Source organism: Hemitrygon akajei, chromosome 5, assembly GCF_048418815.1.
Source record: "Hemitrygon akajei chromosome 5, sHemAka1.3, whole genome shotgun sequence".
Lineage (NCBI taxonomy): Eukaryota > Metazoa > Chordata > Chondrichthyes > Myliobatiformes > Dasyatidae > Hemitrygon > Hemitrygon akajei.
Window position 1 is genome coordinate 69,331,253 of NC_133128.1, and position 14,200 is coordinate 69,345,452.

Below are 14,200 nucleotides of genomic sequence, written 5' to 3' on the forward strand. Positions count from 1 at the left end.
TACATCTTTCTTGGAGGTAGGTGACTAGAACTGGACACAATACTCTAAATTAGGCCGCAACAATGTCTTATACAACTTCAACATAACATCCCAATTCCTGTAAGTACATTGATTTATGAAGGCCAATGTATGACCCTATCTACCTGTGATGTCACTTTCAAAGAAATATTAATCTATATTAGGAGATCCCTCTGTTCTACCACACTCCCCAGTGCCCTATCACACATTGTGTAAGTCCTACTCTGGTTGGCCCTACCAAAGTGCAACACTTCACACTTATCTGCATTAAATTCCATCTTGATTTTTCACCCCATTTTTCCAGCTGGTCCAGATCCCACTGGAAGCTTTGATCATTTTCCTTGCTGTTCACTACACCCACAACCTTGATGTTATCTGCAAATTTGCTGATCCAGTTTATCACGCTATCATCAAGATCTTTGATATTAGATGGCAAACAATAACAAACCCAGCATCAATCCCTGAGACACTCCACTAGTCACAGGCCTCCAGTCAGATAGGCAACCATCTACTACCACTCTCTGGCGTCTTCCACTAAGCCAATGTAATCCAATTTACTACCTCATCTTGAATGCTGAGCGACTGAACCTTCTTGACCAACCTCCAATGTGGGACCTTATCAAAGGCCTTGCTAAAGTTCATGTAGAAAGCATCCACTGTCGTGTCTTCATCAACTTTCTTGGTAACTTCCTTGGAAAACTCCGTAAAATTGCTTGGACATGATTTACTATGCACAAAGCCATGTTGACTATCCCTAATCAGTCCCTGTCTATTCAAATACTTAAATATCCAATCCCTTAGAATACCTTCTGATAACTTTCCCACTGCTGATGTCAGGCTCACCAGTCTATTATAATTTCCTGGCTTATTCTTAGAGCTTTTCTTACACAACAGGACAACGTTTGCTATCCTCCAATTCGCTAGCACCTCACCCATGTCTAAGGATGTTTTAAATATCTCTGCTCAGGCCATGCAATTTCTGCACTTGCCTCCCACAAGGACTGAGGGAACATCTTGTCAGGCCTTGGGGATTTATCCACCTTAATTTGCCTCAAGACAGCAAACACCTCATCATCTGTAATCTATATAGGATCTATGACCTCCTTGTTGCATTGCCTCACATCTATAGACTCTGTGTTCATCTCCCGTGTAAGTATAGATGCAAAAAATATCTAAGATCTCCCCAATCTCTTTTGGCTCCACATGTAAGTTCCACTCTGATCGTCCAGAAGACCATTCTGTCCCTTGCTATGCTTCTGGTTTAAAGTTGCACTGGTGAAGCACAGTAACAATGAACACAACTGTAAATTTCTGTATTAATTGCACTTTTTCTCAGATACGATTATTGCAATCAATAGCTTGTAACTTCCATTTTGGAGTTGAGCCTTTGAACTGCCTGTACGACATGGCATTTTTGCGGTGCAGGATGGTTGTGTCATGTCGTGTATGGGCCAAATTGAGGCGGTGGGGGCGGGCTCTGAGAGCAGGGAATGAGCCAATGTTTGGCCATTGCTGGAACAGACTTGGAGATGATTTGATGTGGCAGAACTGAGGCGAGGCAAGTGGAGGCAGCGCCTGAGAGCAAGGGAAGATCTGAGAACTGACCAATTTAAGCATAGGGCTGAATTCCAAAGGTCGAGTATGGGCCGAACCGAGGCAGTGGGGCCCAGACCCAGGTCTGAGAGCCAGATTGAAATGGTAAGGGTGCTGGGGGCTGAAAGTGAGGGACAGGCCAGTTCAGTTCACTGCTTCAGTCTGTGCTGAACGGAGGCTGTGTCTGCAACTAATGGGCTCCTGAATCAGCTGCGGTGAAGACTGGTTTTGTGACTGTGGACTTCAGTTCTGAATGTTATTTACTTACTTTCATTGTTTGCACGCTTTGTTTTTTTTCTGCACATTTGGTGTTTGATGGTCTAATCGGTTCTATTTGGTTTCGTTGGTTTGTGGCTGCCTGTGAGGAGATGAATCTTAAGGCTGTATGTGGGATACATAGTTTAATAGTAAATGTACTTTGAACTTTGGTTTTGCTTTTAATATATCTGCAGAAGCCCTTAGGATTCTCCTTCAGCTTGTCTGCTAGAGCAACCTCATGGTTTCTTATAGCTCTCCTGATTTCCTTCTTAAGTGTTCTCTTGCATTTCTTATACTTCTGAAGTATCTCATTTGTTCCTATCTGCTTATACCTGCTATGCACCTCCTTTTTCCTAACAAGAGCCTCAATATCTCTCAAAAACCAAGTTCCCTAAACCTGTTATCCTTGTCTTTTTATTCTGACAGTAACATTCAAACTCAGCTCTCAAATTTTCAGTTTTGAAGGCCTCCCATTTACCAAGTACAGATTTGCCAGAAAAAAACCTGTCCCAATCCACACTTGCCTGATCCTTTCTGATACTATTAAAATTGGCCTGCCTCCAATTTAGAATGTTAACCCTAGAACCAGGCCTATCATTGTCCAGAAGTACACCTTGAAATTAATGGCATTATGATCACTAAATGCAAAGTGTTTCCTTACATAAACTTCTGTCAACTGCCCTGTCTCATTCCTGAACTGGAGATCTAGTATTGCATGGTCCCTAGTTGGGACTTCCATGTACTGATTAAGGAAACTGTCTTGAACATATTTGACAATCTCTTTCCCATCCAGCTCTTTTATAGTATGCGCATCCCAGTCCATATGTGGAAAGTTAAAATCACCTTCGTACTACCACAACCTTATGTTTCTTACAATGGTCTACAATTTCTCTACAACTTTGCTCCTCTAAATCCTATGAACTGTTAGTCTATAATATAATCTCATTAGTGAGGTCATCCCTTTATTATTCTTCAGTTCTACCCATAAAGCCTCACTAGACAAGCTTTCCAATCTGTCCTCTCTGAGCAGTGTCATGCCATTTTCCCTGCCTAGTAATGCCACCCCTCCTCCTTTAATCCCTCCCATTCTATCATGTCTAAAACAACGGATCCCAGAACACTGAGCTGCCGGTCTTGTCCCTCCAAATCTCACAAATGGCTTCAGTATCATAATTCTACATGCTCAGCCATACCCTACAATACTCCTTGTATTGAATTATACACAACTCAGTATATCCTGAGATCACAACGCTGGAGATCCTGTCCTTTAACTTGGCACCTAACACCCTGAACTCACTTTGAAGGACCTTGCCATCCCTCCTACCTATGTCATTACTACTGGCATGGACTACAGCCTCTTGCTGCTCACCCTCCCACTTAAAGAATGCTGTGCACTTGATCGGAGATATCCCTGACCCTGTCACCCTGGAAGCATCATATTATCTGGAATTTTGTTCTTGTCCGCAGAACTTCCTTTTTTTTCTCCTAACCAATGAATCCCCTATCACTACAGCTCTCTTCTTCTACCTCCTTTCCCTTCTGAGCCACAGGGCCAGATTCAGTGCCAGAGACTTGACAGCTATGACTTTCCTTTGCTAGGTCTTTCCCCCCACCCCCTCCACCAACAGTATCCAAAACAGTGTACCTGTTGTTGAGGGGAATGGCTACAGGGGTACTCTGTGTTGGCTGCCTATTCCCTTTCCCTTTCCCATCCTCTCTCTCAATCCTTCAGCTTCTGAATGATCTGCAGTTATTCCAGTTTCACCTCCAACTCCATTACACAGTCTGTTAGAAGCTGCAGTTGGATGCACTTCTTGCATGTGTAGTCGTCAGGGATAGTGACGGTCCTCCTGCCTTCCCACATCCCACAAGAAGAGCATTCCACCATCCTGCCTGGCATCCCCACTCTTCTAAATAGATAGATAGATAGAAAGAAAGAAAAACACATTTACCTTTGGCTTATGCCTCTCCTCACTGAAGCCTTGATGAGCCAAATGTTTCATGTAAATCAGTCCTGTATAATCATTGACAGAAAAACAAATAAATGCAATTATAAAACCATCCAAATGTGCAGGCTATAAATGTACTTACAGTGACTTTTCAAGTGTGTGTAGGAGCTTGTTTGGGTTTGATAATTATACAAAAAGAAAGAAAAGAAACAGAGTAGTTTCAATGTAAATTACTTCCCTTTCCTACACTGTCCCTTAGCAGGAGTTTTATTTTGTTAAACCATCTGTTGATACCTTATTTTTAAGAATTCATGGATCTATGTATAATAGCTAGTTTTAAACTTGAATTCCCTGTAGAGCTATGCTAAGGTTAATAAATGGAATTTATGTGGCATATCCTAATAATTTAAATCTCACATACAGCTTTTAGGCATGAAACAAAACAGCATGCCAAAGCAAGATGCAAAATAAATCGATATAAACTTAACAGCATGTGGTGACCATGTGAACTCTGTCTGAGAGGCTGATGTCAGAACATTTTTTGAAGAGGATGAACCTTTGCAAGTGTTAGACTCCAATGATATACCTGGCAGGGTCCTGAAAATCTGTGCTGACCAACTGGCTGGAATGTTCAAGGACATCTTTAACCTCTCACTGATGCAGTTGGAGGTTTTCACCTGCTTTAAAAGAGCAGCATCATAGCAGTGCCCAAGAAGTGCAGGGTGAGCTGCCTCAAAGACTGTTGCCTAGTAGCACTCACATCTACTGTGATGAAGTGCTTTGAGAGGTTGGCAGTGGCTAGAATTATAACTGCCTAAACAAGAACCTGGACCCAATGCAAATTGCCTGTGACCACAACAGATCTACAGTGGGCGCAATCTCACTTGCTTTCCACTTGGCTTTGAAGCACCTAGACAATGACAAAACTTACACCAGGCTGCTGTTTATCATTTACAATTTGGAGTTCAACATCAATTATCCCCTCACTAATCAATAAGCTTCAAAACCCGGACCTCTGTACCCACCCCACTCCCAATAAAATCTGCAACTGAATCTTTGTCTTCCTTATCGAGAGATTACAGTCAGTACAGAATGGTGATAACGTCTCCTCACTGACTATCAACACAGGTGCACCTCATAAATGTGTGCTTAGCCCACTGTTCTTATCTCTCTACACTCATGACAGTGTGGCTAGACACTCGTCAAGTGCATCAATGAACTTGCTGATGACTCCATTGTTAACAGAAGCTCAGATGGTGACGAGGATGTGTATAGGGGTGAGATAGATCAGCTGGTGAGTGGTGTCACAACAGCAACTTCGCATTCAATGTCACCAGTACCAAGGAATTGCTTGTGGATTTTAGGAAGGAGAAGTCAGGAGAACAGACGCCTGTCTTCAATGAGGGGGCAGCAGTGGAAAGGGTGAGTAGCTTCAAATTCCTGGGTGTCAACATCCCAGAAGATCTATCTTGGGCCCTATATATTGATGCAATCACAAAGAATGCAAGCAAGTGATTCTGCTTCATTAGAAGTTTGAGGAGATTTTATCTATCACCAAAGGTTCTTGCAAATTTCTGTAGACATACTGTTGCGATGATTCTGACTGGTGTCATTACCAGCTGGTATAGAGCTTCATGTACACAGGATCACAAGAGGCTGCAGAGGGTTGTAGACTCAGTCAGTTCCATCACAGGTGCAGACCTCTACACCATTGAGGACATGTTCAGGAGGTGGTCCTTCAAGAAGACAGCATTCATAATTAGTGATCTTCACCATCTGGTACATACCCTCTTCGCAGTACTACCATTGGGGAGGAGGTACAGGAGCCTGAAGATGCACACTCAATGTTTTAAGAATAGTTTCTTCCTTTTTGCCATGAGACCTCTGAAAGTTTCATGAACACTACCTCGGCTTTTGCACTTTTATTTTGTACCAGTATTCTTGTGCCTTGCACTGTACTGCTGTCACAAAACAACAGAATTTGTCATAAACAGTCATAAACCTGGTTCTGATTCTGATTCCAACTTTGAAACCTGGAAACTGCAATCTGATCTACTTTTGGAATCACACACAGAATTTTAGAGCTAAAAACATTTATTTTCTCATTTTAAATGAGTAATTCATTGAAATACTCAGTTGAAAGACTGCACAAGGTGTCTTTAAGAATTCAAAATAAATTGATCTTTAATGAACTGTTTATAATAATGGAAATTGGAATTGGTATATTATTGTCATATGCACCAAGGTACAGTGAAAAGCGTGTCTTGCATACTGTTCATACAGACGAATTCATTACACAGTGTATTGAGGAAGTACAAGGTAAAACAATTACAGAATGCAGAATGAAGTGCAACAGCTACAGAGAACGTGCACTGCAGACAGACAATAAGGTGCAAGGCCATAATGAGGTAGATTATGAGATCAATCATTGATCTGATCGCACCAGGGAACTATTCAATAGTCTTATAACAGTGAGGTAAAAGTTGTCCTTGAGCATTATGGTACATGCTTTTGGGCTTTTTTTTTATCTTCTACTGGATGGGAGAAGGAAAAAGAGAATGTCTGGGGTGGGTGGGATCTTTGATTGGCTGCTTTACTGAGACAGTGAGAAGTGTAGACAGAGTTCATGGAGAGGAGGCTGGTTTCTATCATACCTTGGAGAAAGTTTCTTTTTCCCCAGATTTTGCAAATTTCTGTAGATGTACTGTTGCGATGATTCTGAGTGGTGTCATCACCAACCGGTATAGAGCTTCATGTGCACAGGATCACAAGAGATGTTGGACAGTTGGACAGGTACTGTACATTTCTGGATAGTAAAGATTTTGAGGGATATGGGCAAATGAGACAAGATGAGATGGGTATTTTGGTCGTCATAGAAAAGTTGTGCTAAAGGGACAGTTTCTGTGTTGTATTATTCTATGACTCTATATTGGTATGAAGGAGCTTTCAGATCACTTAAATTATTCATGCAATGCAGTTAAATGTAGCTTCAAGATATAATCCATGAACATCACCATATGCTCTCGGCTATTTAAAATGGTTTGTGATAACATGATTCATTGAGTGTCCCAGCCACTAAGCCACTGTGTTTAAATTCAAATCTTTTTTCACAGCAAAGGATATTATAAAAGTCAGCTTTTGTTCCTTATTTTCTTTTGTAGAGCACTGAGCAAGTAACAGCATTTTGTCATGGTCTGCATGAGTTAAGCCCACTGAGCATGTCGTCACAACCTTTGGAATCTTTACCGCAGCAGGTACTGCCTCGACAGCTGACTGATGCAGATAAACTGCGCAAGGTTATCTGTGAACTGGTGGAAACAGAGCAAACCTACGTAAAGGTGAGAACAGAGGAGAAAATCAGTTATCAGCAATCAAACTTCTCAAAATGTCAGTGACACAAACATTGGGCTTCGGTGTAAATTTGTTGCTTATTGTGTCCGTCCTGTCATTGTGTAAAGTGGATGTTGACATTACAGTGAGGCTGTATAATTAGAATTAATATCCGCAGCTTAAGGAATGAGAATATTGGTGAGGACTGTTAAATAGGTTCCAGTTATTGAATAATATTTATAATTCTATTCCTGAACATTTCAAATCAAGCCTTTTCATCTGGACTGAAAGTTAGCCATTCGAAACAGGTGAGGGGAGGATGTGGAGATAAGTGAATCCAGATGAAGAGGGGTAGTAGGAAGATGCAGGAGGAAAGAGTGAAAATAGTGACAGAGATTGGAAGGTGATAGATGGAGGCAACAAAAGGCCGTAGAAAAAGGAATTTGATAGGAAAAGAAGGATTGAGCTTGGGACCAAACAAGAGAGGTGGGGTGGGGAGGAAGGAATATTAGAGGGAAGGGACCCAGTGGAAGGAATGTGTAGTTGATGGGTTGTTGGAGAGCTGAGGAGGAGAAAGAGATAGGGCGATGGCACTTTGGGAGGAGTGGACTTGGGTGGGTGTAGGAGAAATGGGGTAGATCCAGAGGAGAAACCAAAGTAACAGACGGATACCAGATTACCTGAAACTGGAAAATTCAGTGTTTATGTCCTCAGAATGTAGATTACCAGGCAGAAGGTGATGTCTTGGGTAGGATACTGAAATTTGAAAGCTATTGCTAGAACTGTGTCTTAATATGTCTAGCTACTTCAGCAGAAGAATATTTCAAAACATTCATTAACATTTAAAATCAATAACAATAAGTACTCATCTACTCAAAGCAAATAGAAATAAATCACTGGTTTCAGGCATAAACACCATCTCATAAACGGCATTAATTCAACTTATGCAGTGCAGTGAGTTGATTGTACATCAAAATAGAAAGCAAGATAAGAACTTCGTAAGGTCAATTTCTCTTGAGAAAAGAAAGCAGAGCAGCGACATAATAGGGGGGGTTTAAATTATGAAGGGTTTTGATAGAATTGGTCACTACTATTGTGATTGATTTGTGAAAATTACAGATATGCTTACAAGTCTGTTAGAGGAATAGCTAAAGGAGAGGGGAATTGAGGGTTACTCAGTGGGAGGAGAACTGCATAGAACATGAGTTTTGGCATGGATGTTTCTGTGCTATATGTTCTATGTAATCCTCAGTAATTTATACAGTTGAAATGACTGTATGTCATAAAACATATGTTTTATGTTCTGTGTGTAATGTTTCAATTCTACATTTATTATACACATGCATTTATTTAGCATTACATTGTGATTTTTGTTTAAAACAGCAAATATTTTATTCTCCGGATAAACATTACAGATGAGGTTTCTCTTTTCACAGGTGCATGCTAAATTTCCAATATATTTTATAAGTAGCAAATGTATCTAACATGTTTGAAAGTGAAATTTGAAATAATACAGAAGCTTTCATTACAAAAACATTTTGATTTTCCTTTGAATAATGCAAAGCTCTGTTAATTACTACATTCACAACCTTGTAAAATAAATTGCATTTATTTTGGCATCATTTTGTATAAACCCAAGGCATACATTTTTAAAGAGGTCAAATCTAGTACAGTGATGTGTAGCAATAGGTCGACTCATAATTTTCTGTTTTCACTGTATAGGAATGTAAAATGATTTTTTGTACATCTGTCTAATGTCTCCTATTTTGTTCACAGGATCTGAATTGTCTCTTGGAGAGATATTTAAAACCATTGCAGAAAGAGGTTTTTCTCACTCAAGATGAGGTAATATTTTTCAAGCAAGAATTCTAGTAAAATATCCAGTCATCTATGTTTTTATTCTGAATAAACATTTTTGTTTGCTGTTTCTGTTTCAGCTTGATGTGCTTTTTGGAAACTTGAGAGAAATGGTTCAGTTCCAAGTGGAATTCTTGAAAACACTGGAGGATGGTGTAAGACTGGTTTCCGATCTTGAAGAGTTGGAAACAGTTAATCAGTTCAAGGTAGCATTGCTTCAATTGCAGTCAATTTCTCTTGCACACTGCAGTTTTCACTTGTCTTCTACTTCCATTATGTTTCAGATTCAGTAATAAGTTGGTGTGAAGAAATAATTGGACAAGGAAAGAGGCAGACCTCCATTGATCTAATTCTCTTGTTAGCTATAGGGAAGGACAAAGCTACAAGACTATCAGTATTAATGACCAGTTTATATTTATGGCTTTTATATGTTTTTCCTTGCAACTCTTGAATCATCTATCTTATCATATCCTTTTCAGACTTAAAAAAATCTACTATCATCTCACGCTATTATCTATTATAAAGAAAAAAAGCATTCTGCTGTTCAGTTTTGATCTGGTGTACCCTCTGGCATCACAGGGTGGTCAAACTTTGCTTTATTTCTCTGGAACATTGGAGGCTGAGGGGAGACCTGATAGAGGTTTGTAAAATTATAGGAGGCATGGATAGAGTAGCTAGTCAGAATCCATATTCCAGGATGGAAATGTCAAGTAATGTGAGAAGGGGAAGTTTAAAGGAAACATGCCAAACAAGGTTTTTTTTACACAGAGGTTGGTACTACCTGGAATGGGCTGCCAATGATAGAAACACATGCAATAGTGGCATTTTAGATAGACACATGAATATGCAGGTAATGGAGGAATATAGATCATGAGCAGGCAGAAGAGATCTCATTTCATATTGCTTTAAGAGCTGAAGGACGTGTGCTTATGTGGTACTGTTCTATGTACCTCCACAGCATTTAAATTCTTATCTACCAAGCAATATGTGACATTTCTACCAAGATGTTACGGCCCACCAATATCTTTCCTTATCAATCTTTTTATTAGTTAAATAAAAGAGTACTCACACATATATACATATAAACAAGAGGAGAATTATCACAAGTATCTATATCAATAACAGTTTGAATAAAAGGAAAAATAGACATTATCAAGATCATACATAATATTAATCTAATAGCATATAATAAAGAAAAAGATAATTGATTCTCCTCTTATCCATAAAAAGAAAAAAAAGATAAAGAAACTTTTATAATTGAAATGTACAGGGAAAAAAACCCAAAACACAAAAAAACAAAAAAAAAGAACTAGGCCGCTCAAACTGAGAGTGAAAGCAAGAAAAAAACAAGGAAAAGCTTTCAGATCAAATCCAAAACTTCAAAAAGGTAACTGGAAGGGCCATAAGTCAGAGCATATGAAAATATTGAATAAAAGGTCACCAAGTTTCCTCAAATTTAGAGGATGTATCAATGCCCACCAATATCTGTGTTGAAATTCATTTGCTGGTTAGATTACCTATGTGCATGTTTTTTTTTCAGATATCTTGTGGATTGTTGATTTATCCTTGGCTCTTTGTTTTATTCACCACATTTTGATGTCATCTACACATTAAAAATTAAATGTTTGTTTCTGAAGTCTAAATTATTAAATTGTCTGCCACCTCAACTTTTTGCTTTGTCTTGGAAGCAATCTGGACTATGATCTTAGACCATGAGACCACAAGACATAGGAGCAGAATTAGCCCATTCAACCATCAAGTCTGTTCTGCCATTATATCATGGCTGATTTATAATCCCTTTCAGTCTCTTTCTCTTTCTCATAACCATTACTAATCAAGAACCTTTCGACCTCCCTCTTAAATATACCCACTGGCTTGGCCTCCACAGTCATCTGTGGCAAGGATTCCACAGATTCACAACTTTCTGGATAAAGGAATTCCTCCTCATATCTGTTCTAAAGGGGTGTCCTCGTACTCTGAGGCTGTACTTTCAGGTCCTAGACTCCCCCACTATAGAAAATATCCTCTCCATGTCCACTCCGTCTAGGCTTTTCAATATTCGATAGGTTTCAGTGAAAAGCTCCTCATTCTTGTAAACCTCAGTGAGTACAGGCCCAGAGCCTTCAAATGCTCGTCATATATTAACCCTTACTGAACCCTCTCCAGTGCCAGCACATCTTAGATTGAGGGCCCAAAACCACTCATAGATTCATAAAACTGTACACGACAAACTCTCTGTATTAACCCAGGATTTTTTTTTTCTTTTGCAGAAAGTACTTTTCTCGTTGGGTGGTTCATTCCTGTACTATGCTGATCGTTTCAAGTTATACAGCGCATTCTGTGCGAGTCATACAAAAGTTCCCAAGGTGCTTGTTAAAGGTAATAACACTACAACTTTTTCAATGGTTTAGATTCTATATGTACATCATTCCTTCTGTGAAAGCCTTATGCATTATATATTTAAGTGAAATTAGTTGCAGAAAATTTGAGCCAGAATTTAATGCCAAGGGTGAACTGCCCAGTGACTTTCCTCCACTGTCGACTTGCTAGGAAGTGCTCCTGAGTATTAAGCAAGTTGCAACCCTATCAGCAGTTTTAAGGGATAAGCACAATTTGAAATGCATTGATGCTGTTGAAGATATTGCAGCATGACTGAAAAGGTGATACATAAGGGCACCACCAGTTATGGGGGAAATGGACTGGTGCTGCCAAGTGCGTTGCACCTCAGCATGCAAGGACCAATGTTCTTATAGATATGTTTGCTTGTGTAATATATCTGAATATAAAGAAAATGTAAATGTGTTGAGGGCACTGAGGGCCACAAGGGAATATAATATTTTATCTATTATAGGAACAGTGCTTGATGAGGGATGATACTGAAAGCTTAACGTTCCTGATCATTGGTTTCAAATGAGATGGAGAAGGAGTCTAAAAGAAAAGTTGAGGTGTAGCAATATGGTTAAAGAGACCACAGTTATAAGAAAGAATAATGTTATCAAGCAATCATCAAATGAAGCTGTATAGGTTGAATTAAAGAACAAACAAGGTTCTTTGCAGTTTTGAGAGAGAACTTCAGAAGATTGTTTTCGTAGGCAAATTTCTATCAAGTGCAAAAGCACTAGGACAATAATAACGTGGGATTTATGTTACTCTAATATTAACTGGAATATACTCAGTATAAAAAACACAGAGGACACAGAATTCCTAAATTGCATTCAGGAATTGCACTTCAGAAAAGGTTCAATGTAAAGACTGTTTTACCAGACTGAAAATTGATAAAGTAAATATGAGCTAGAAATAGATCTTTGAAGGCAACTCAGATAAAAGGAGAGATTTTAGAGGATGGTTCAAGAGGTCAGTGTGAACATTTCCTTCTAAACTAAAAATGAGTGACTGTAAAATCTAGAAACTTCTTGATGGCAAGGGACATAGGGTATGGTCAGGTAAAACAGGAAGTTACTGTCAGATTCAGAGATCAGTACAGGAGAAAAGCCAGATATGTATAGGAAGTATAGAATTAATAAAGTTGGGGAGGAGGCAGCATGAACATATAATCAAGAAAAATAAATGAAAATCCTTAAAAAGCCTGTATGTCAAGAGGAAGAGGATAACAAAGGGAAGAATATTAGCTTTGGAAGTAGAAGGGTCAAGTGTATGTGATGGTGATGTGGGTAACAAATATTTTGCACCAGCCCTCCCCAAAGAGGGGACACTGCTGATAGTGTAGTTCATCTCTGCAAATCCACTCATTAAAGTGGACTATCAAATATTTGAATATATCAACATAATGAAATAACAGATTACTCAGAGGTTTATAATGTTTGAAAATGGATAAATAGTCAGGATGGATGAAATATATGTAAGGATGTTTATAGAAGCGAGTGATGAAATTCTGGAGGATAATATTCCAACTTCTAATTATCTTGGGCTTCAGGACTGGTACCAAAGGATCAGGATATTGTTAACATTGTACTGTTGTTTGAAGACAGGAATTGTTAAACCAAGCAATTACAAGCCAGCTTGTTTAACTTAGATGGTGAGCAAATTATTGGAATCCATTCCAAGATACAGTATAAACTTTCACTTGGAAAGACAAAGGATAGCCTGCATAGAGTTTTTAAAGGGAAGGTTGTATATGACTGACTTGATTGAATTTTTTGAGAAAGTCATGACAAGAATCAGTGAGGACAGAGCTTTTGATGAAGTATATCTGGACTTTAGTAATGTTTTGGCAGACTGGTCAACAAAATTAAAATTCCATGGATTTCAAAGTTCCCTGACAAACAGTGGCAGAAAGGAAAGGGTAACGATTACTCTTTTTGTGAATGAAAGTCTGCTGCCAGTGAGTTTACATTTCCTTATTCTTATAATATACGTCAATAAGGAACAAAGCTTTAGTGGGCAGGAAGACCCAGATAACCTAGACTGTTGGACAAACAAAAAGCAAATGAAGTTTACTCCAGAGAAGGGTAAGGTGATGCATTTGGAGAGGTGCAACAGGGCAAAAGAATATAAACCGTATTGGAGACGGTATACAGGAGATTTATTAGTGCAATGCATGCAAGACTGAAAAATACAACTATGAGGAAAGATCTATAAACTAGGTTGCTTTCTTTTAAAAGGGAGACAAGATTTACTTGAGATGTTTAAATAATGATGTGCCTGGATAGAACAAATAGGAAGAGCCTCATTTGTAGAGGGGTCAAAAATCAATGTGTACAGGTTCAAAGCAATTTACAGAAGGATTAGTGTGATTTTTATGTTTTTTTTACTTTATTAAGATTCACACTTATTAATCACATGTACATTACTCATTCAAAATATGGAACATGTTTTTGACAGCATCATATTCAGTAGTTTCATATTTATGTGTCAGTTTCAACACTGCAATATTATTTGTACCTTACCATAATTTATTTGTGTTTAGCCAAAATAAACCCAGCTTTTAAGGCCTTCCTTGATGCCCAAAATCCGAAGCAGCAGCATTCATCCACTTTGGAATCATACCTGATCAAACCAATTCAACGTGTTCTGAAGTATCCCCTTCTTTTGAAGGAGCTGATCTCTCTTACAGACTCAGAAAGTGAGGAGCATTACCATCTGACAGGTAAGATATCCTTGTGAACACTTAATTGTTTGCAAGGAGGATTACTCCTTAGTTATGCCATAGTAATTACTGTTGTGCATCATTTGGA

At 38.9% G+C, this 14,200-nt stretch overlaps 1 protein-coding gene across 9 annotated transcripts in view; it reads left to right on the forward strand.

Annotated features, from left to right (window-relative positions):
* Positions 1 to 14,200, forward strand: part of tiam1a (TIAM Rac1 associated GEF 1a) — a 313,320-nt gene that overhangs the window by 245,319 nt on the left and 53,801 nt on the right. For all 9 annotated transcript variants that reach the window (XM_073045684.1, XM_073045683.1, XM_073045686.1 and 6 more), the window contains 5 exons: positions 6,980 to 7,156; positions 8,925 to 8,993; positions 9,086 to 9,211; positions 11,276 to 11,384; positions 13,933 to 14,112. In XM_073045684.1, the coding sequence (XP_072901785.1) occupies positions 6,980 to 7,156; positions 8,925 to 8,993; positions 9,086 to 9,211; positions 11,276 to 11,384; positions 13,933 to 14,112 (661 nt within the window). The remainder of the gene's footprint in view (positions 1 to 6,979; positions 7,157 to 8,924; positions 8,994 to 9,085; positions 9,212 to 11,275; positions 11,385 to 13,932; positions 14,113 to 14,200) is intronic.